The sequence below is a fragment of the Sitodiplosis mosellana genome, unplaced genomic scaffold (assembly GCF_009176505.1).
Source record: "Sitodiplosis mosellana isolate CC-2019 unplaced genomic scaffold, AAFC_SMos_1.0 Smas_scaffold_1, whole genome shotgun sequence".
NCBI classification, from domain to species: domain Eukaryota; kingdom Metazoa; phylum Arthropoda; class Insecta; order Diptera; family Cecidomyiidae; genus Sitodiplosis; species Sitodiplosis mosellana.
The window spans coordinates 17,533,758-17,555,858 of NW_022595244.1; the positions used below are offsets into that span (position 1 = coordinate 17,533,758).

The window sequence follows — 22,101 nt, forward strand, 5'->3', positions numbered from 1 at the left end:
AAACAAACGATTTTGTTTGTATGTAGCAATTCATGCGCTTCATTCAATCGCAGTTGACAGTTGAACTCCGCTTTTGTTGGTTTGTTTATGTTTTCGGTTGTTTATTGGTTACCATCGGGTCGCGTTGACTAAATATTTATGCAAATTGTTTGTGGTACTTTCTATTTTATTAGACTATTATCCGATTTCCTTCGACGCTTTGTGAAAAGTTCGCGTGCAAAAGAAAATTTATTCAGTCACAATTTTGGCACCCCAATCAGTGGAATTGGCACCAGGTAAAAGCAAACACATTCTTTTTTGTGATATCTCATTTTATTTGGTTTAATTCAATCACAAAAAAAAAAGAATTAGCATAAATGTAGATTTGTAATAAATAACTTGAATTCGCCTTCAAAAGCATATTTAGGAAATAAAGTTTATAAAATAAATTAAGAATTTCAAGTAAACCATTCACAAGCTTTGATAGATATATGACAATTACTCTTACTAACAGTAAATATAACAAAATATGCCTAGAAATGTGCATTTTTTTTTTGTTTCGATTCATGCATTTCCAACGGAAAATATCTGTTCACATTTCTGAATCGCGGTCACTTTTTTTCTCTTATATACAAATATTTCTCAGCCAAATTGATTTGCCGGGATTACGTCTAGCCCAACTCTGATAACACAGAGTCCAAATCATGTTGCAGTGTGACTGATTCATCACGCATTCGATTAATTTCATCAATGAGTCGATCCAAATTAGTCTGGTGCAATAGATTTCCTTTCTTAAGTGCTGCCAATCGGCCTTCGTGCCGCTTGATGCGTGGCTCATAATTTGCTTTCTTCTTCTCGTCTTCAGCATCCTATAAATATTCATTTATACCAGAATGAAAATTATTACGCTTATCACATGAAGTGTATATAGGGTGATTGTACCTCTGGTTCACTATCCACTGATTCATCATCCGATCCTCCAGATTCCCCGGATTCAGACTCTTCCGATTCGGATTCCTCGGCTTCACTCTCCTCTTTTTCATCTGCTTCATTGTCTTCATCATCTTTTGGTTCGGCATCTTCATCATCATCATCTTTCATTAGTGCAGCCATTTTGTCAACTTCACGCTGCAATGACTTGAACTTCTTCTTTTCATCCCTGTGGAAATTTTTGTATATTTATTCAGTAAAATCTCAAAAATAATCCAAATAATTTGGCTCTTGAAATGAAATCATTCAAAATTTGACTGAAACCAATTTTTCAACTCAAATATAACATAATTTAGAACTTACTTGAGAACAACTTGATTCTTTTTCATTGATTCTCGAATGGCTTGTCGTTCTTTCGTTGCGGCTTGTTGTTTATCCTTAAGTCTATCCAATTTATTCTTCAAATACTTTACTTCGCGATTCAAACGTCTCTTCACTCGAGCCGCTTTCTGTTCATCATCCAGATCATCGTCCTCGCCAGATGATTCGAAGTCTGGTTCTGGAGAGGTTTCTTTGACGGGTACTTCACTTTGACGTCGTGAATGTGTGCCCGGTGCAATACCCTGATTGATTGAAAATGCATTTCAGTTGGTTTTGCGACAATTCGACGGTCAATTTTTAAATTATTTTCAAATATATTACGGTTAGTATCTAATTTCTAGAATCAAAAGCGTATCTTATAATCCTAAAATATTGCAATTCCATGCCCAAGTGGTTAATAGTTTATTCACCAGTGTTTCGGCTGATATTTGTACCTTATCGTAAATGTTAATTGATTTTAGGCAACCGCAAGAGCTGCACCAGGTGTTATTCTCCTTTTTGTGTGTGCGCGAAAAATTTAGAGCATAGAAATGATAAAGTTAAGCAAAAGAAAGCAGAGAAAAAAAAAATTGTCGCTCAAAGAATGGACGGTTTTCATTACCTGTGACTGTGCGAACTTCTTTTCCAATTCGGCAATCTTACGTTTTTGTTCTTCTAACTCACTCTTGGCCGCGTCCAATTGTCCGGCTGCATCTTGATACTTCTTTTCCAATAATTTGGATGTGTTTTGTGCCTCTTCGGCTTCTGACTTCAGTGATTTGATGAGTGCTTCGTTATCTCCACCGGAAGATGCCTTTTCGCCCTCACCGTTGCCCTCACCATCGCCTGATTTTGATTTAGTCAATTCGGCTTCTAAATTTTGTATTTTCGCTAATAAACGCTTATTTTCACGATCTTGAGCTTCTTTGTTCCGTAACTCTTGGGCCAACATCTGTTTAGTACTCTGTAAATCATCGCGTAACTTATCGATGTCATCCATTTCATCGGCCGAATCGGGAATTGGATCTTGCTAAATGGGTGGTATTTTGCATTGATTAAAATATGATACGGATGATTATTTAAAATTGAGAGTGACATAATACCTCCTCTGGAGCTTGTCCCAATTGTGCACGCGATTCGGATTTTTGGATTTGTTCTTCGATTGTCATTTGTTTGCGGAATTTCCGCAACCCACCCAGAACCGGCTTACTACGATCGTCCGTTTTGGTTGCTTTCAATTTAATACCAAATTGAATTTGTTTGAGTAAAGCATTGTGCACATTTGCCTTCTCCGATTCGAAGACAAATTGCCCTGAATTAACTTTTGTTATGGTTTCGGATTTCAGGATCGGATTGGACCGATCATTACATTCGACGTGACGTAGTTTTTTTCCCGATTCTACTTCTTTCATCATATCCGACCAATCAGGTCGTCTTCTTGGCCGCGATTTCAATTTCTCCAAAGTTTCTTTCCCTTTATTCGATATTTCCTTTTTGACAAATTCTTTTGGTGCCGTCAAACCAGGTCTGCAATTTAAATTGGCATTTTTTTTTCATAAGAAAATATTCGTCTATTGTGTGTTAAATAAAAAAAAAAATTGTATCATTTGGGAATTGTATTAATCTTACGGTGGAGGCGGTGGTGGAACCATCTTAGGAGGTGGCGGAGGAGGTGGTATCAATGCTGAAATCATAAATAATAAGACAATCATGCATTACATATCGAACATTTTCGAACTGAATTCATGTTATGCGAGAAATTCATTCAAAGTCGCAAAATAAACTGTTTAAGCCAAACTTCAAAAATTCTCTTTAACAAATCATTTCCCACTTCAGTGAAGAGATAGAAAGAAAAAATATATATATAATTCATATCCAGAGATAAGAGATAGTTTGTCATGATACGTACTTTAGGAAATTCATTGCCCATGTCAAAGCCACTTCAAACATCTACAAAATTCAACTAATAACTACAAGTAAAAAAAAAACTTGTGATGACCAAATCTGATTGCCAAATAGTTGTGAGTTGTCCGTATCCATGTGCGGTGGTTTGAACATTCATTGAAAAACGATTTTGTAAACAAACAAATCATGCAATGGGCGATCAACATTTGATCAGTCGTGCGCACGCATTTAATATGTACGCATAAAAATATGTATATGTATCTGTCGGTGGTTGTGTGGTCATTATTTATTCGATTTCACGAATTTTTTATTCTTGGCAATGAAAATGAAAATGATAGATATATGGATTGTGGCATGTGGGAGAGGCGTGTGTTGACTAGAAATCGCTAGATACACAAATACAACAAATTTAATGCGGGGAAAATTGTGTTTGCGAAATAAAAATCATCCGATCATTTTCCAGACGATCAAGAATTCGCATTTGACATTCATTCGTTTAGTAATTGGTTGTTTCGAAAATGACGTTATTGAGGAGCGTCAAGAGCAACGATTCAAAAAAGTACATTTAGTGCAAGGTTAGGATACATGACATACAAAACGAAAACCGAGAGAAAAAAGACGAAAAAAATGTATGTGGCGTAAATTAATGCGTTTTTGGCACAATAAATTATGACACATTTTCAGGCAGAGGTTTAAAACAAAACAATTGATGTGTTGTTTCATTCATGGTACACGGTGTACATGTGTGTAGTTCATTGCCTGCGCTCTGTTCACCAAGTAACACAACGTCCGATTCATTTGAATGTGCATAATTCATTAGGAGCTTTCGGCTTACTGCACGACATTTGCATCGAATTGTATGATTTGTGGCCATGTTGTCGCATATGTGCTGTGCAATGTTCGAGTATGTGCACAGTATTTTAATTGTGTTCTCGGTCGGTGCGCTTTGTTTTGTTCTCTTTAATTTTCGTTTAATTTCACAGGCCAATGAACATAGAGGTGAAGTAGACTAATGCAAACAAAAACAATGTTATGCCAAACAAAAAACAGAAATGAAAATTACTCACGTTTTTTCGTTATACTGTCGGCTTTTTTCAATTGTGGCCGCTGAAATTCGAACGTTTTCTCCGGCAATTCCTCCGGCAGAATGGGCTTTTCGACATGACGCAACGGTTTTGCCTCGGGTATCGTTGGCGGTGGTGGCTTTGGCTTATTGAGTTTGTCAAGTGTGGGGACTTTCTTTAGGGCAGGCTTTACAAACTTACCGGCACGATCGACGCTTGGTGATTTTTTCACCTCGGCTGGCTTTTCGACTGGCTTCAATTTCACTTGAATTGGCATCTTGTGCTTGTTCTCGTCATCATCTTCTTCTGAACTGCTTTCGGTCTCTTCTTCAGTTTCCTCTTCCTCTTCTTCGGAATCGGTCACTTCTTCATATTCCGATGATGATGTCTCATAATTGTCCTCTGGGACAGTGACTTTGATGTCTTTTGGCTTTGGTTTTACCAAAGGTTCAGTTGGAATTGACGTTTTTCGCTGTGTCACCACCGGCACTTTAACTTCACGCGATTGCAATTTCACTTCCTTTTGCGTTCCATTGCTATCTGCTGCTGTGGCGTTGCGCTTTGACCACGGCGCCTGGGTGGTTGACGTCGTTTTTCCGGCATCTTTTAACCACGGTGCTCGCGATGCAACATTAGTTTTGGGCGCTGCATCGGTGGCAGCCGTCGACGTTTTGCTAGCTGTGCTGGGCGTCTTGCTAGCGACACTGGTTTTTGTGCCTGTTATCGGCATCGGAACTATTAAACTGTCGAGAGAAATAACAATTATAATTATCGAGATATATATCGTCCCAGTCAGAAATTTTCAAATTTAAACATTCTACTTAAATGTTATGATTTAATTAGAATTTATACAAGCATTTACTACATTCTCGTCGAATCAAGAATGATGCTGAAAATGGATTCAACGAAATTTTTTCACATTTAATTAATGAGTGTGAATTGATGTAGGGAAAACCAACTTCCGTAAATATCGTTTCTTCTTCTTCTTTCGTAAAAAGTGTCTCTCTGATTCATTCAGAACTGGAAACGTTCCAATTATCAATCGTATTTTGGGAATTGTGATATCAGTCAAAAGAGACAAACTTATCAAAATTATGAATGTTGAACATATTTCATCACCATCAACTTCGTCCTTTCATTTTGGCTTTTCTAATTTAAGCCGAATCAGATTTGGATTTCAAATGTCAAAAACAACAAACACAGACTACTTGAATAAAAATAAACATTTGTTCGATTTTGGCACACCCATATGATTCCGAAAAAGAAAAACAACACATGTCACCCATTCAAAATAATCATTATAACATGTTTTTACGATGGTTTTCACACCAAGAAAATCCTACGAGATTCAGTTGCACTACATTTATTATTTCATTGTGGTCGGTTCTCAAGTTTATAGTGCATGAAGTCCAAATTATATATTTCGTTTTCTTAATTCTTTGGCCGGCGTTACGTTGGATTCTCGTCTTTGATCGAATGACAAAAAAAGAGGTTTGAATCGACAGAGACGGCGCTATTTCAATGAGCTGGCGAAAATCATATCTGTACACAGATGATCGAAGAGTGTGCATGTAATAGAGAATTTTCTTCACTCTCGCGACATTTCATTTGATTTTCGTTATTTTCTTTTTCTTTCCTTTACGTTCGATGCTCGTATTCTTGTTGAGTGTTCTATCGAGTGTGTCCAAAAATAACATTTAAATTTAAGCGGCGGGTGAAAAACTTTAGCTGATTCTACGTGTTTTCGGTTCGTTTTCTCTCTCTCTCTTCAATTTTGTTGTTGTTGCTTTTGACCGACTGTACAATTTTCAGCCGTCGTTGTAGTCAATGATTCTTATACGCTTTTCCTCGCTCGATTGCGAAAACTGTGTTTCGTCTGTGACAGAGTGAAAGAAGAGCGTTTTGTTTTCTTTTCTTCTATTATTTATTCGGTCGGTGTCATTTTCATTCGCTGAAATCATTTTCGATGTGATGTCATCCACTTAAATTATCAGTCATAAAATGTGTATTTTTCAATAAAATTGGCACTGTCCCATTCATTTAACCGAGTTATTTACAACACTTGGCCATATATCATTGATATTTTTCCACTTATTTTTATTTCTTTTTGATTTTGGCTTTTCAATTTCCATGAAAAGCTCAATTCCCACATTACCTTCAAACGGTTTCGACGGAAATGCAATTCGACGAAAATGTAAATTAATAGACAGATGATTAATTCACTAAAAACTTTGTGTGATGCGCAATTATTTTCCCAATTAAATGAAAAAGTTCTTTTTTCGGACTTCTTTTGATTTGCACTCTTTCAACACCTCTTTCGACTTTCCACACTGATTGAATCTAGAATTTTCTTTTAGAAAATTTCACTCGTCTACCCGAAAGGTGTCAATTGCGTTTCGGTTAATTAATTTTAGTAAGTAAAGCCGTAAAAATTCAGTCTTTTACTGTGATGTGGAAATTTGCTTTGAAAACTAAATCGTTTGTAAAATGTGTGCAAATTTCACTGATTCGCAATAATGGTGACGCTCGACTAAGCACTTGTTCGCCACTCGTTCATTACGAATGCTCGAAAATCTTAAGAATCGGCTACACAATGACGCGCATCACGATCTTCGACTAACCGAATTTTCCTCGATGTTTGTGTACACATACTTAGAACGACCCGAACTGACGCATTCTCCTTCTCGCCAGCAGCTGTGGGCGTTCTAAGATCATCGTTACGTTTATATTCACATTTAGTGTGTTTGCGTTTTTTTCTCCGTTTTGATTATGAGAGTTTTCATGGATTTTCACATGTGTTCGCATGTATGTGTGTCGAATTTCGTCAGCCGCTTGGTCCACAGAGTTTTTTTATGCGTAGCTGTGAAGGAAGAAAAACAGCTCGCTCCACACACACACACACACACACACACACACATAAGCGACATTTCGAATTCGTCTGAACGTTTGTTCTATTTTTAACGTCGAAATCGGTCGACCAGTCGATTTCAATTTATTCGTATCGGTCGCTTGCAATTTTCACATCATCAGATGTTTTTTTAGTGTCGATATCTCACACACTGACCTCTGGATTGGCCGCCTGATTCGTTCGCATATCTTACATTGTGTGCAAACATGTTTCGGACTTTGCTTTCACCATTCACGAATGGTAGTACGTTTGCGATGTGATTTATAGGATTTGCGTGCAAATTAGAGCGGCGAGCATACACAATACTCGCATAGAACGCAAGCGTTATATTTCAAGTGGTGATACAATTTTTCCTTCGTAATATTTCCGCGCTTTGTTTACAAATCATCACTTGCGTCGTTAAGTATTCGTATCAACATTAATCATCCCCGACGAACGGAGCATTTCAAAGGAAAACTATTCAGTAAATAAGGCATTCAAACCGAGATTCCCATTTTTAACGAATATAAAATTCTTTAATTAAACATCCATGTTTACAGTCATTTTGAGGATTTAGGTTACTGTTACTTAGCAACTAGTGGTATAAGTTTTGCTTAATTTCAAATAAAATCGTTGAGATTTTAGGGTCAGTTTAAATTTTATTGACGATTTCAGTATGGGGAGTACCAAAATGTGGCCAATTTTTGATCTCATTAAATAGAGCTGGCCCGGGACAAGCTGCAATATTATGAAAATGAAAAACCTTTAGTTTACTCATTTTACTTAAAAACTGAACATTTCACTTACTTGTGGCTCGAACCTGGCGATGGCCATACAATGTGTAGTTGGTCGATAGGTACTTCTGTTCGATGGCGTACGAGATTAAATCTTGTGCAGCTTGTAACATTTCCTTTGGTGGAACCACTTCTGCGATGGAAAACAGAAAAAAAATGAAATGGAATAATATCGAAGTCTGAAGTCTCGAAGAGATAGTCATTTCTAGATTGAGATTTATCTTTCACCAAGTAAAGAGAATAGTTTAAATACCTTGCCAATCACCAATCAAGCAAATGCCAATGCTTTTGGTATTATACCCTGGTGAATGAGCGCCGACCACATTGAAACCGCGACCCTCATACACTTTTCCATCACCACCGACGGCAAAGCTGTAAACAAACCCATATTTTATACATACTCCGTTGTAATTTGTATAAACAGAACCGCGTTTCAAGCCAAAAAATTTACTCACTGGTAGCCAATGTCAAACCAACCGCGATCAATTTGATGGAATCTTTGCATACCTTGCATAGCTCCAATACATAGTTCGGAGGTATTGCAGTATGGTGGCAAGTGGGAATGATGAATGATAACGAATGGCACGGTTTTATTTATAAATTCGATATCCTTTGGTTCTTTTGCGCCCCATTCAGCACGACTCACAATTTCCAACGGCATAATTGATTGTGCGACGAACATCGCTGAAAACGACAAATAGTTCGCTCATTCAATTGTTTTTGTTAAAAAAAATAGACTCAATTTTAAATCGTAATTGGAGTGTGTCTCGTTTGATTGCTCCTATCAAATCGCTATGCGGAACATTTAAAAACCACTTAGCATTGAAAAGCACAGTTTGACTGAGATTATTACAAATTTGATACCCGCCCACTTGGAATTCAAATTTACACAATTGGTGAACTTGAGAACTGTCAAAATCACATCAACGCACAATGTGACACGTTAGACGATAAAATGTTGCAAACAGGTGATACTGTGTTGATTTGATTTAGAATGCATCGTAGAGAAAAAGTTGCCAAATTATTGCAGCCGTTGTTGCCAGTGCCAAATAAAAATACTGAAATTCTATGGCAAATTATAAAAACGCAGTTTGTGACACTTTGATAACAATGGATTCAGGCTCTTGTTGTGTTGTGTGCATAGTGAAAAAGGGGGAACTACCGTTATTATCTCTTCTACTCTTTAATCAACTTTGTTTACTTGATAGAGTTTTTCAGAACATGTTCAATTCATTACAATTCTACGGAAACTAGATAACGATGTTTTCTTGAGAGGTTTTCTCTATATATTTTTCTTATTTTTAAAGTGATTTGCACTTTATTTTCATTCAGATTACACTGTTTGACACCATGCGAATGAAATTATGCGAATAATTATTAAATAAAAAACCATACCCAGAATGGCAAAACTGCTGATTGTTTGAATCATTTTAACACAGACAATTGCGGGCAATTCAGTAAAAAAGAACTCAGCCGATTTGGTTCGTTTAGTTTCACGCGACAAAAAAAACACTGTATGTAAAGCAACCGTCGTATAGTTTTCACTGTTTGACTTGTGTGCAAGAGCTGTGTGTCTGCTCTGAACCAAGCTAGCTTTTATACTGATAGAAAAATGTCAACATTTGTCGATATCACCCAATTGCGATTGATTCTATACTTTTCTAATAGTATGGCGTCAATCGAAACCGACTGAATTGTTTGCTACCGTTTGATTTCATAGAATAAGAGAATACTAGATACCAATCACTTATCTATTTTATTCCATCGTACGATGTCGAACTATTTTTAAGTAATTGATCAAATTGTAAATCCCCTCAACTGTTTTTTTTTTAGAATGATGAATTTGAAAAACACACAATAAGTGCAGACCAAACAACTTTTTGTTCAACTTTTTCTGGTACAAAGCGAATCAGGTAGCGATCTATCAAAATCATATTTGTACATTTATCGTAATCAACCGATTTGGATATTTTTAACCGGTTTGCAATCGCCCCTTGACACATCTCATTTTCGATTCTTTTCCAGTTTGATTTTTATCACTCTAAACAAAATAAAAACAAGAAAGTTATAAATATATGTTACACGAATGTTCAGCCAATGCTATGGTTATTTAGAACTAGAGTCACTAGTCTAGAGACTTGAACTTCAGTGTTTATTTGCATTAGTTGCTTTATCATTTCTTTGGGGGAACTACCTTATGTGAGCATATCATGTTCAAAATTCTACTCATGAGATGTAAAAGAATTTATGTTTCTTTAGCCTTTTTCCCGTTGCATATTAAGAGTAATTGAAATGAGATAGCAAAAAATTGCCTTCGACAACGTTGTAGAACACCACTAATACTATAACTTTGCCGAAGCTCAAAGACAATTTTTCGTTATCTCATTCAAGTTACTCGTTATCCATGTCTGAAAAAGGCTGAAGATTATACGTTCTTTTACGTCTCATGAATAGAATTGTGGTCAATGTTGTTAACATGAATTTCGAGTGTTCACGATGCCTACTCTTCAGCATGTATTCTCCCCGTGTCATCGTTAGTTGATTGTTGTTGCGAAAAAAAAATTATCGCGGTCATCATTCGTGACTAATTGGCCATTTGTTTTGATATTTGATACATGCCGATATTGACGATCTAATTTATTGTTTAACAACACGTTTAACTTAATTCATATTTCAAAAGGGGATTTTCTTGCACAAAGACGTCATGTCCCTTTTTGTGAAAATGTTTTTATTTAATCAGCACATAGTGACATCAGTTGGCCCTATTTATGTGATCGAATAATATATGTTCCCCGCAGACAAAATAAACAAGTATATGAATCATACGGTGATGTTTGTAATGCATTCCATTTCCAATTTTTCAGAATGAAAGGCGTTAAACTCTATGACGCAAACGCCAGAAAACGTGACATTGAAGAATGGAAGTTGGAGACGAAGAAAACGGTAGACAAATACTTTGACAAATGGTCCAAAATTACGTCGAGGTAAGATCGTTATCGTTACAAACGCGTTTCGATGATTCTATTTTATGCAGAGATCTTATTCTTATGCCCAAATTAATTTTGCCTTTTATGCAGATATGAGCAATGGACAGCACCTGAATACTATAAAAGTGCCAACTCCAATTTCCAAAATAGCGAAGAAAAACGCAACAAAACGATCGCCCTAGATAGTCGGCGGGAAAAGCTGAAAAAATTACTGGATAGTGAAAAGGAGCAATATGCAAAGGAAATTAAAGGTATGGAATTTCTTCATTATAATGTAAAATTAAGACGAAAGAAGAGTATTTGTTATTCCGTGTAATTACGGATACATTTGTAGTTGAGCATTTTCTTCATTTGCTTCGTTCTAATGCTGATATTAGAATTACATTCCATCGTATGCACTATGTTTCGATATTTATCGCATTCCATTTTGTTGAACATACTATAGAATTATCAAAACCAAAGTCTCGTGTATCAACGGAAACGCTGCGGGGAATCAAAGAGGCATTCAAGCGAACGGAAGAAGAGCGGAAACGTCTTGAATTTGAATCACAACTGTACAAACGATGGCGACCTGGGTCACGTGAAGAAAACATTCTACTCAGCTCGAGGAGTAACAATGAGGCATTGGCAAAAATGAATTGGCTTGATAAACAGGTAATTATTAAAACTTGGCTTTAAATAATACTTATCCAGATCCCAAATTTCAATTTTCATATTTTCCGTTTTTTTTTCTTCTATTCTCAAAGATCGCTCAACAAGTGGAACGTGAGAAAACTGAGCAACAGCGTGAAATCGAACGACTACGTCTGCTGGAAGAGTTACGAAAAGACGATGAACGTTTAAGTGCCAGAAAAGTTTTACGTGACGAAGAAGTAGTTCAGCTGAAGCAATTCCAAGAGCAACATTTGGCCGAATTGAAGCTGCGCGAAGCTGAAACTGAAAAAATGCGCAAAGACGAATTTGAATTACGTGAGTGTGAAAAACAACTGAAGGCCGAACTTGCAAATTTGAATTTGCACGTGAATCAGCGCCACGAACGAATTAAAGTGTCACATAATTTACGGCGCATAAAATTGCAATTGAAAAATTTGTCCGAATCAGTGTTAAAGGACTTATACTACGATATTGGTGTGTTGGAACGTTTGTCGTCTTATTATCATACAGATGATCAACAAATTGCTCGAGTACGAGATAAATTTGAGATCGAATGCGATTTGGAGGTGCAAAAGCAGCGACACATCGAAGCCATGTACGAGTCGGAAGCAAAAGTGTATGTGATGAGGCAACAAGAGATTTGGTTAAAAGAGTCTCAAGAGCGGGAGAGAATTCTACGGGAAATGGTTGACGATCAGCTTCATCAGATCAACAATGAAATCGACTACATTATCACCAGACAACGTGAGCTTGGCGATCTTCGTGATAGTATTCGTCGTTCGATTGACAGTGCAAATGATCGCATAAAAAATCTGCTCGGTGCCAACAGCACTGACGATGAGCAACGAATCAAAAGTGCTGAAAACATTCGACAATCAATTACACCAGTATTAAGCAATCCGAACACAGCCCGAGAAGATACCCACAGTGAAATCTGCTTACCCGATCTATTCTCGAAGACGATGAGCATCTCCGATAGCATTGATTCCCCGGTTTCTTCAGGTAGACCACGATTTGGTCGCAAAAGAGTCGCTTGGACCTAAAAGAATACCCAGAAATGCAAAAAAATTCTCTACAATCAAAAAAAAGAAAAAGATTCACCCATTTTTGTAATTGACATTTTGCCATTTTAATTAAAAAAATATTAAATACACTTGTACAAAAATGCATTGTGATTTTGTTGTTGTTGCTGTGAGAATTGTTTGCGCTACAAATTGTTATCGGTCTGCATATTTGTTTTCATTGATTTATTTCTTCTTTTTTTTCTCTCGATAAAGCACTGTGTTGCTCGTAACTATTGCTCAATTTCAAACCTGAATGAATTCTATACATGTTCCGTAAAAATGTTTTCTCAATTGTAATAAACAATTTTTATTGGTTTATATCATTTACATACACGTAGAAATACAGTAGAAAGAGTTTTGTTTTTTCAAGATAAGTTAGATTTTGTTTCCGGTCCAATACATACAATTCGTATTTAATATCGTGTGAACGATAGGCATTTTTATGATAGTTTGGGAGGGCGAGAGGAAATGGGCTATAAAAATAGCTATATCATTGTATGACCACTGTCAAATGAATACCTGGATTGAAATCAGAAGTATACAGTTATTTTAAAGCTGATTGATTCACGATGCATATTTGAAACGGCTTTACTGACATGCATATATATCAAATCAAATCAAATCAAATCGATTGATCGGTTCGATTATTCGTTTAAGCTACAAATATCCGTGTATGTGTGGTTATGTGAGTAAGAAAATAAGATGAGCATTTATTTATATGTTGTTTTAGTTCGTTGTTTGGTATATTTTGTAATCTGTCGAAATGAATTTGAGTTTTGAACTCAGTAATGCCGGAACATGATGACCCCATTGGAAAACTTAGAGTTAGGAACAAATGCTGCGAATGTGCTTCTTCTTCTTATCGTTTCTATTTGATGATCTTATTGATCTACCGACTTACAGCTATCAACAACCACATATTTATCGGCTACCACTGGGCAACATTGACGTTCTTGGTACTATTACAAACATTGAAAAATAAAAAAGAAAACTGTCAGCATCATCTTCTTTTTCCTCTCTCGAAAATGTGTTTAAACGTTTGGCGAACAAAAATGATTTTGGCTCGTTATTCTATGTAGCGAATGTGTCATGGTGATCAGAAAAGTGGAAATCATCACAATCGGAACATATATGATTTACCATTTCGATAGGTATATGGTCTTAAACAAATTCACACCAAATATTTGTCTGCTTGGACTTTTAGCTTTAGCCTTTGCTGCTTCTCACTCTTATACAAATTTACTATAGAAATGTGTTGGTTGGTCAAATTTACGGCAAAGAAATATTACAAATTGTTGGCATTTTTATGGTAAAATCTATGCAATGTGATGCGCTAATAATTTCGATTATAACGTTTTCTACAACATCCTCATTTAAATTATGCATAATTTCAATGGCGAAAAGCAGAGCAGTTTATCATTTTATGTTTCTATTGACTGCGCGGGCAACAACGGATCACAACATATTGACTTTACGAAATTGCAAAAAAAAGGGGACCAGCCTTCCACGAGCAATTAAGTTTGGAATTCGGACACTCCTTTTTATGGAACTACAGACAATTTTTAATATGCACTTCTCTACGTCTCACCACCAAAACTATTCGCTATATTAGTTATAAGTTTTTTTTTGTGTTTTATTCAATCTGTTTTACAAATATCCATTAAATAATAATTCTCAGTTTCCATTTCACTTTTTCAATTTGTTTAAGATAATTTTTTTCTTTTTATCATTACAATTCTGATGGATTTTCTCATGAAATTTTGTGTTGTGATTTCTTGTTTTTACTTCACTTTTCTGGGTAATAATCATTTATACACACATAATATAATTGTAACCAGGTCAAAGTAGACTGCATCGTGATAACCAACTGTCGGCTTTCCTTTTTGGTTCTGAGGCACGCAGTTGATGGCCGCCTTTTGGTGGATTGTTCGTTTCCTGTACGATAAAATTGACATAGTCAATGAATGGAAATAGCTGAATGGAATTCAAGAGAGACAAAGAGAGAGAAAAGGAAGAATGTGCTCACCATTCGTTTTTCCATTTTTGCTTTGATGTCGCTGGCAAGCGTGAAGAAGGCCTCTTCAACGTTGATACTCGCTTTAGCCGAAGTTTCTACGAATTTGATGCCATATTCAACAGCCAATTTTTCACCACGCTCTTTTGTTACCTGCAAATTCGAATGAATAAATCAACATTAACATTCGGGACGGATGGTTATCAATTAAAATGCATGAGGAGTGTGTTGCTCACCTGTCGCTTTTCATTGAGTTCACATTTATTCCCTAAGAGCATTTTTTCCACATCGGCCGAAGCATTCTCTTCAATATTCCTAATCCAGTTCTTAATATTTTCGAAGGATTTTTCATCTGTGATATCATATACTAGCATGATACCCATCGCGCCACGATAATAAGCTGTGGTTATCGTTCGGAAACGTTCTTGACCGGCCGTATCCCTTTAAAGGCACACACGAGAAATCGAAACAATTAAAACACACAATCAAAACGAACATATTGAAATATGAATGAAGAATGAAAATCGATGATGTCTCGGAATTTAAAGCCACTTACCATATTTGAAGCTTGATTTTTTTGCCGTCTAATTCGATCGTTCTAATTTTAAAATCAATACCTATTCGATGTAGATAGGGAAGAGGAGGGGCAAAATTTAGGTTATTGTTATTAATAATTCATAATCGATATAACGCGTTTGTCGCTTGTTTTTTCTATGGTGTTTTGCGTGTGTTTGTATGTGTTTATATGTTCCTCATTCAGTGATTCAAGCCTTGACTTATCGAATCGGTTATCGCGTATCGAGTGCGTCTTTCGTTTCAGTTTTCAACGTTATTTAATGATTACGGTTACTCATTGCACTTTGTGAGCGAGAATTTGTAACGAGTTTATGGTGCATTCGTTGACAAAACGCCACCAATTCATTTTATAATCGCTTGACTTTTGTACATATGAGCTGTGAATATTTATGAAAAATGTCGCACACGAACAGCGAAATAGGACTTCCTGTTGATATCCAAAAAATGAAACTTGTTATAATCCATTAGCGTGAATGGAGAAATATTGTTTATGTGTCTAAGTACGAAATCATCGCAAGCGTAGAACGTGATTCATAGCTCAAGACCGGCGTCGGTTCTGGATAAAGATTATTTTTATAGCTTGCTTTAAACTATGTTGCATCATCTTATGCATGCTGTTTCCGTCCCGTTTCGCCGTTCTGCGGAAAACTACTAAACCAACAACTGAATGCGATTGCATTGAAGTGAATCGACTGCAGTCAATAAATTGAGTTGACGTTCGATTCCAATGACAACGACGTAGTAAATTGAATGCTGAGACAGAACAGAATTCCATATTCAATGGAATTAATTGCGCCTATTAGCGTTTGCATGCTTAAGTGATGCCAGCATTTAATCGATGTGATTAAATAAAATATGCACGCAGGCAGTGCGTTGCTCTTGCGGCGCACATTGAACATGATAAATGGTATTTCACTTCAGGCCCGAATCACTTTCAATGCACTCGAAACGGGTGCGCGCTCACGATGCTGCATCGATGGAATTTTGAATGCTGTTGATTGAATGGCTTCGATTTATTTTCAATTTGAAATTAAAAATAACTTCAAAGTGGCTTATGAAGAAAACCACAAAAATGTGACGATCGAAGCGCGCACGACGTGTATTTATATGTGTGTGTGTACGTTGGACAAACAGAATGATTCTCTCATCCCGCAGATTCTGACTCAGAATGGAGAAGTGGAAAAAAAACAGAAAACCCAAGTATGAAATGTGAACAATGCGATCTCATTGTTTCCTGATTTAGTCTCGATTGAAGCAATCTCTGTGTACGCGAATTCGATTGAAATAAATTTGTCAAACGAAAAACAGGCTTTTTAATTTATTTGAAATTCGCGGAAGGCAGTAGTTGAACCGACTAATTTGTCTTTTGTATACACAATATGTGTACGAGCGTTGAGCACAATGCCATTTCTCATAATTGTCGTTGGTGCGCTCGTTGCCATTGGCCGTGATGAATGACATCGTCGAGGCGGCTATCGGTTTAAAAATAAACAAAAAAACCAAATCACAGTAGACACTTATCAGAGGAAAAAAAATATACATTATTTGAATACATTTTGGCTCGAGATCGGGTCATATGACCACGAAAATAAACCATTCTAAATGCAAATGCACAGCCACAAATTTTCCCAATATCACGAACGATGAAATAGAAATAAAACAACAGCGAACAACAAAATTTTCACTAAACTATTTACACATACCGAAAATATTCCAAACATCAACCGATTTTCATCGTATTGGACAATTTGAAACGATCGTAAAACCATTTCGAAACATTGTGTTTAGAGAAACACATGTTGAAAAATTGAACAGAAGATTTAACTTGTGATTTATTTGTTTTATTAACTTTTGGAAATGTAAACACATACACGTACGCGCTTCGCCAAACACAAAATTCACAGAAAACAAGCGAACCGATCAGCATGGTTTTTTTTTCCTATTGCTGCTGTTACTAGTTTGATGTGCTCACCTATGGTCGAAATAAATGTTGTGTTGAACGCATCTTCTGAGAAACGGAATAGGATGCAAGTTTTCCCAACGCCAGAATCACCAATTAACAGCAATTTGAACAGATAATCATATGTTTTTGCCATTGTGTCTTTGTCGTCGATACTGGTTTGTATTTATGATGTATGTTCAGTGGTATCTGCGTGTACGAACAATCTCACTATTGGTTGGGCCGTCCGATGTACGAACTTTCAATTCGAAACACGATGATGACTATATTTTTTCTTTCTCTCACTCAGTGACACACACAGTCACTCCTTTCCAATACGAACGGGATACAACGAATGTGAATGCGTATGACGATGAAATTCAAATATGTTGTGCCTGCCTGCCTGCCTGCCCGTCTGATGTGTGTATGCATGAACATGCACACAATTCAACAATTCGTCAACTGGGCGAATGAACGACTCTCTGCGCTTCACTGTATGCGTAAACTACACGTATATATGGATTTGTTGTATACTCTTGAATGGAGTGTGCGTTTTCCAACTGCCTTGTCTTCGACGTTCTTTGCTTTATAACTTTTCGTTCTTCTTACGTTTTTTTTCTCTTCCTTTCTTCTCTAATCACCGAAAAAAAAATGTTTGATACGTTGCTCGAACTTTGTTCTAGGCGTAAATGGGAAAAAAAACAATTTACATTAACTTTTCATTAACGATGCTGCGAGAATATGTTGATTGAAAATTTTATACGACATACAAAAATGCCGAACTAAAATCACCAAATCAAATGGAATATACACAACGAATCAACAAATTCTAAATCTTTTGACACTCTCTCTTTTATTTCTATTAATTTTGAATCGCTTTTCAAACAACTAAGCTACCAATAAAAAAAAATTCTGTTTCAATCGATAGCGTTCACTTGACTTTTCTTGTCTTTTTCTAACTCCAACAAGCTAACTCACTTTTTCGAAGTTCTTGCGAGAAATCGATTTTGAATGATGATTTTTTAACCGCAATTGAATCACTACTACTAGATTTTAATGCTACCGTTCATTCTGCATGTATTGGAATACAAAATTGTGGCGAGATTTTTCTTTAAAAAAAAGTATAAAAAATTCACTTAATTGTTCACTGTCTGTCAAATCGATTTGAACCAATCAAAAGCCAATAATAGTTTTCTTTTTCGGTGACAACACATAATGCTCGTACGATGAAAACTGCGGCGATGAAATGGGATTTTTAGGTTTTACAATGTAGATGGCGCTTCAACTTCCAATCGATCCATTTGGCCAATTCGTCGCATTTGAAATGTGCCTGGAATTCCGTTTATTTTTTTATTTTTATTTTGAATTTTCGTTGATTTTCCTCCAAAAACTTGACATCGATTGAATTGCGAAAGAAATACTAATTTTTTTTTAATCTCTGAATTTATCACTCTTGTCCACTCAATTTGCTGGATTAATCAGCATCTTTTTCCATACAGTTTTCTGTGTTTTCTTTTCCAAAAAATCTTATTTGCTCTTTTACAGCTATTGACAAAGGAAAGTTGGATTAGATTTCAGTTTTTTTAACCAGTTTAAATCAATCTTTAAAATGAAATTTCAGATTAAAACACTTGTTGCATTCCGAACGTGCCTATCTCACAAAGATCATATGTGATGTGATTGCGGTCTGGATTGCGGTGGCAACACTATTCGTGGAAATCATAACAATCCCATTTGACAGGCGCTCTTTTTGTTTTTGCATAGCATCGCCTGTCATTGGTTCGTGTTTTTCAAATTTCAAACCAGAGCAAATCGTGTGTCGGTGCCGATTGGAATTCCATTAAACGATAGACTAGCTTTGGAACGGTATTTCACCATATTTCGACATCAAAAAATCGAAAGTCAAACGATTTGTAATTTTACAAAACAAAAACAGTCTTTTTTTTCCCAATAAATTGTCGAGATTAATTTCGTTAAACAAAAAGGATTCGCAAAAATGGGCGATGATTCGAGTTACGAAGAAGACTTCAGTTTGGAAAACACATTGTTTCCGACAGACATTGAATTGCCAAAGAAAGAGACGAAAAAAGAGGAAAATCCCCCATTCGAAATTCTCTCCATGGAGAATATAGTACAAGATGTATTCGACATGGTTATGAAGGTGCAGTCATTTCTAGCGGTGAGAAATTTATCCTGTATTTTTTTACGGTATTTTTTGTGATCACTTTCCTCGCAATTTCGATGTGTCAATTTGGAAAAGACGCAATTGAAAAAAGTTTCATTGTTTAACAAACATTGCTTGTTATGACGTTTCCCATGTTTTATGTGTTTCGAGTGAATTCTAAACGGCACCACTTAAGAATGAGATAAGCAACAAAGAGAGCGATAAATATACAGAAAAATTGTTTATATATTTTATGCATGTACTTCAGCTGCCAAGCACGATTTCAGCACGAATGCTGTTAACGCACTACAAATGGGACTTTCAACGGCTAATCGGGGAATATTATGAAACGGACCCGGACACATTTTTCCGGCTGGCACAAATTGAAAATCCATTTAAAAGCCCGTCAAACGATCCGGTGGATGATTCCAAAGATTGCAAGATTTGCTATTCCGATTCACCCGAAGTAAGTACGACGAATAAAGGGCATTTAATGGCAATTTATCCATTTATTTTCGGTTTTGTAGCAACTATACGCTCTCGTATGCGGTCATAAATACTGCACAACGTGTTGGAATTCTTACCTAACGGTGAAAATAGCAGATGATGGTTTGAATGAATCAATCGTTTGCCCTGAACAGTCTTGCAAGTCACTTGTTGATGACGAGGTACAATACTTTTATTTACACAAAGATTTCACTCGTATGACAATTCAATAATATATCCAATCCGTAGCACATCATGCAACTGGTTGAAGATCCTGAAGTAATCATGAAATATCAGCGTTCAATGTCCAACGACTTTGTACAGGTATTTGAAATGCTTCGCATATTAACACTTGATCACCTCTAAACATCAGTAATTTGCTTCAATTCGAATAGAACAACCAAGCGATGAGCTGGTGTCCGTTTCCTGGTTGTTCATATGCTGCAAAGAAGAGCCGCCCTGCTAAATGCCCATGCGCCTGCAAATGTGGCCTCGAATTTTGTTTTGATTGCCGTGAATATTGGCACGAACCAGTCACATGTATCCTTCTCAAACAATGGAAGAACAGGTCTGGAATTCATATTTTAATATTTTATGTAATTATTTTCTTATTCTTTCTTTTGTTTGCCTTCAAACAGTGGTGATTCCGAAACTTTCCAGTGGATTGCGGAACATGCGAAAATTTGTCCCAACTGTGAAGCAATTATCGAAAAGAATGGCGGATGTAATCATATGGTAGTTCTATTTTCAATCATTTCTTGCCACACATCTATACTAATTTTTGGTCTGATTCTTAGACGTGCCGCAATTGCAAACATGAATTTTGTTGGGTTTGTATGGGTGAATGGCGATCTCATCGCGCTTGCAATCGTTTCGATGAAAGCAAAGTGTTTGGTCATCGCGAAATGGCCCGATTCAATCATTTTCGCGATCGGTATGTCAACCAACTGGAATCATTACGATTGGAAGGAATCGCTTACAAAGATCTAGAGGCCAGAATAAACGATATGAAAGACCACTTCTCCATGACCAACAATGAGGTAAAATTGCGATAAAAAAAAACAATAGCATTATAAAAATGACGGTGTCAAATAAATGATTCTTTGAATAAATTTCAGGTGCGATTTCTTCGTGATGCGGTAAGACATTTATGTTGTTTTTTCGTGAACTCTTTCCGACTTTCATGGTATCAATTTAGAATAGACGCAATTGCATTAAATTTCATTTTTAAATCAGCACTGTTTGTTATGACGCTTCCATGTTTTATATAGGTCAAAGTACTCCATGTCAGTCGTCGTACATTGTGCTACACATTTGTGTTTGCATACTTTTTGAAGAAGAACAATCAAGTCGAAATGTTCGAAGACAATCAAAGTGATTTGGAATCGGCCGTTGAACGCCTTTCTGGATATTTGGAGCGGGAAATGACTGCCGAAAATGTCATCGAACTGAAAAGACAGATTCAAGACAGCTTTAAGTGAGTATTCCAATAGTATCGCAAAATCTTTCAATCATTTTATTTTATAAATCGATTTTGGTTTTATACCACAGATACTGTGAACAACGATGCAATGTCCTTATGGACCACATCCGTGAAGCCGAAGAGAACCGTTTGTGGGAAAAGAACAATTAATTGCCAAAAGTTCCTGTCACACAGCCATGATTTACCATACCATACAAGGATTATATTTTCAAAGACATTTATTTTACAACGAAATTTGTCATAAGATTATTTCTAAATAAAACATGTAATAACTCATGTGATGTTATCGACGCCATATGGCACTTAATAATTACACAAAAATAAACAAGCGCCAAACCAAACGTTACAATTAGATCGTAATTTGATGGAGTAAGTTTTATTCTAAAATAATGTGTTAATGTAATGAAAATAATTTAGTGCTTTGATGGCACTACCAATGACAAAATTTGTATGAATACTGTACGGATTGTTGGCGTCAATATTTGACGATCAAAATATCGGACGATGGTCAAGCCGAGTCGATTTTCTGTCCAGCACCAAAGTGCAGCATCGTTGTTGATGACGTCACCGTGATGCAATTGGTTTCAGACGAAAAAACCCTACAGAAATATCAGCATTCGATGGCCAAAAGTTTTGTTGAGGTAAGAATGGCTTCAAGCATTCACTGGTGCATTTCACCTCGTGTTCAGAATATTGATGAATTTTTTGCAATTTCAAATGCCAGCACAATCGTTCGGTGCGTTGGTGTCCATCGCCAGGCTGCAGTTTGGCCGTAAAAGCCAATCATCTGTTGCCCTACGGACCAATTGTACATT

At 36.4% G+C, this 22,101-nt stretch overlaps 5 protein-coding genes across 12 annotated transcripts; 2 read left to right on the forward strand and 3 right to left on the reverse strand.

Moving 5' to 3' along the window:
• Positions 1–22: 22 nt before the first annotated feature.
• Positions 23–12,976, forward strand: LOC129578694 (trichoplein keratin filament-binding protein). Its single transcript, XM_055467703.1, has 5 exons — positions 23–275; positions 10,784–10,903; positions 10,997–11,157; positions 11,352–11,560; positions 11,653–12,976. The coding sequence occupies exons 1-5, from the start codon at positions 139–141 to the stop codon at positions 12,601–12,603; spliced, it is 1,578 nt and encodes a 525-aa protein (XP_055323678.1). The 5' UTR covers positions 23–138; the 3' UTR covers positions 12,604–12,976.
• On the reverse strand, positions 294–6,856 carry LOC129578296 (bromo and FHA domain-containing protein DDB_G0267958). Of its 4 annotated transcripts, none has more exons than XM_055466748.1 (9): positions 6,394–6,802; positions 4,242–4,981; positions 2,899–2,953; positions 2,373–2,796; positions 1,892–2,299; positions 1,725–1,784; positions 1,273–1,532; positions 922–1,138; positions 294–848 (listed from the first exon to the last, which is right to left on the reverse strand). In XM_055466748.1, exons 2-9 carry the CDS (start codon positions 4,966–4,968, stop codon positions 651–653), a joined length of 2,349 nt encoding a protein of 782 aa, XP_055322723.1. In that variant the 5' UTR covers positions 4,969–4,981; positions 6,394–6,802; the 3' UTR covers positions 294–650. The 4 variants fall into 4 exon arrangements, with proteins under 4 accessions (XP_055322723.1, XP_055322629.1, XP_055322818.1 ...); XM_055466654.1 differs by lacking the exon at positions 6,394–6,802 and adding an exon at positions 5,101–5,125; XM_055466843.1 differs by lacking the exon at positions 1,725–1,784 and having other exon boundaries at positions 5,101–6,856.
• Positions 7,634–9,703, reverse strand: LOC129579074 (peptidoglycan-recognition protein LB). Of its 4 annotated transcripts, none has more exons than XM_055468711.1 (5): positions 9,315–9,703; positions 8,375–8,603; positions 8,173–8,291; positions 7,933–8,052; positions 7,634–7,863 (listed from the first exon to the last, which is right to left on the reverse strand). In XM_055468711.1, the coding sequence occupies exons 1-5, from the start codon at positions 9,346–9,348 to the stop codon at positions 7,778–7,780; spliced, it is 588 nt and encodes a 195-aa protein (XP_055324686.1). In that variant the 5' UTR covers positions 9,349–9,703; the 3' UTR covers positions 7,634–7,777. The 4 variants fall into 4 exon arrangements, with proteins under 4 accessions (XP_055324686.1, XP_055324861.1, XP_055324953.1 ...); XM_055468886.1 differs by lacking the exon at positions 9,315–9,703 and adding an exon at positions 8,809–9,249; XM_055468978.1 differs by lacking the exon at positions 9,315–9,703 and adding an exon at positions 8,784–9,249.
• On the reverse strand, positions 12,657–18,383 carry LOC129579031 (ras-related protein Rab-8A). The gene is made up of 6 exons (XM_055468560.1): positions 18,132–18,383; positions 17,187–17,832; positions 15,195–15,255; positions 14,875–15,079; positions 14,651–14,791; positions 12,657–14,559 (listed from the first exon to the last, which is right to left on the reverse strand). The coding sequence occupies exons 2-6, from the start codon at positions 17,308–17,310 to the stop codon at positions 14,464–14,466; spliced, it is 627 nt and encodes a 208-aa protein (XP_055324535.1). The 5' UTR covers positions 17,311–17,832; positions 18,132–18,383; the 3' UTR covers positions 12,657–14,463.
• A 563-nt stretch (positions 18,384–18,946) lies between these two features.
• On the forward strand, positions 18,947–21,646 carry LOC129579302 (E3 ubiquitin-protein ligase ariadne-1-like). 2 transcript variants are annotated; one of them, XM_055469293.1, is made up of 11 exons: positions 18,947–19,066; positions 19,139–19,332; positions 19,586–19,783; positions 19,845–19,985; positions 20,053–20,127; positions 20,199–20,371; positions 20,442–20,538; positions 20,601–20,843; positions 20,922–20,942; positions 21,075–21,280; positions 21,355–21,646. In XM_055469293.1, the coding sequence occupies exons 2-11, from the start codon at positions 19,150–19,152 to the stop codon at positions 21,434–21,436; spliced, it is 1,419 nt and encodes a 472-aa protein (XP_055325268.1). In that variant the 5' UTR covers positions 18,947–19,066; positions 19,139–19,149; the 3' UTR covers positions 21,437–21,646. The 2 variants fall into 2 exon arrangements, with proteins under 2 accessions (XP_055325268.1, XP_055325358.1); XM_055469383.1 differs by having other exon boundaries at positions 18,947–19,019.
• The last annotated feature ends 455 nt before the right edge of the window (positions 21,647–22,101 follow it).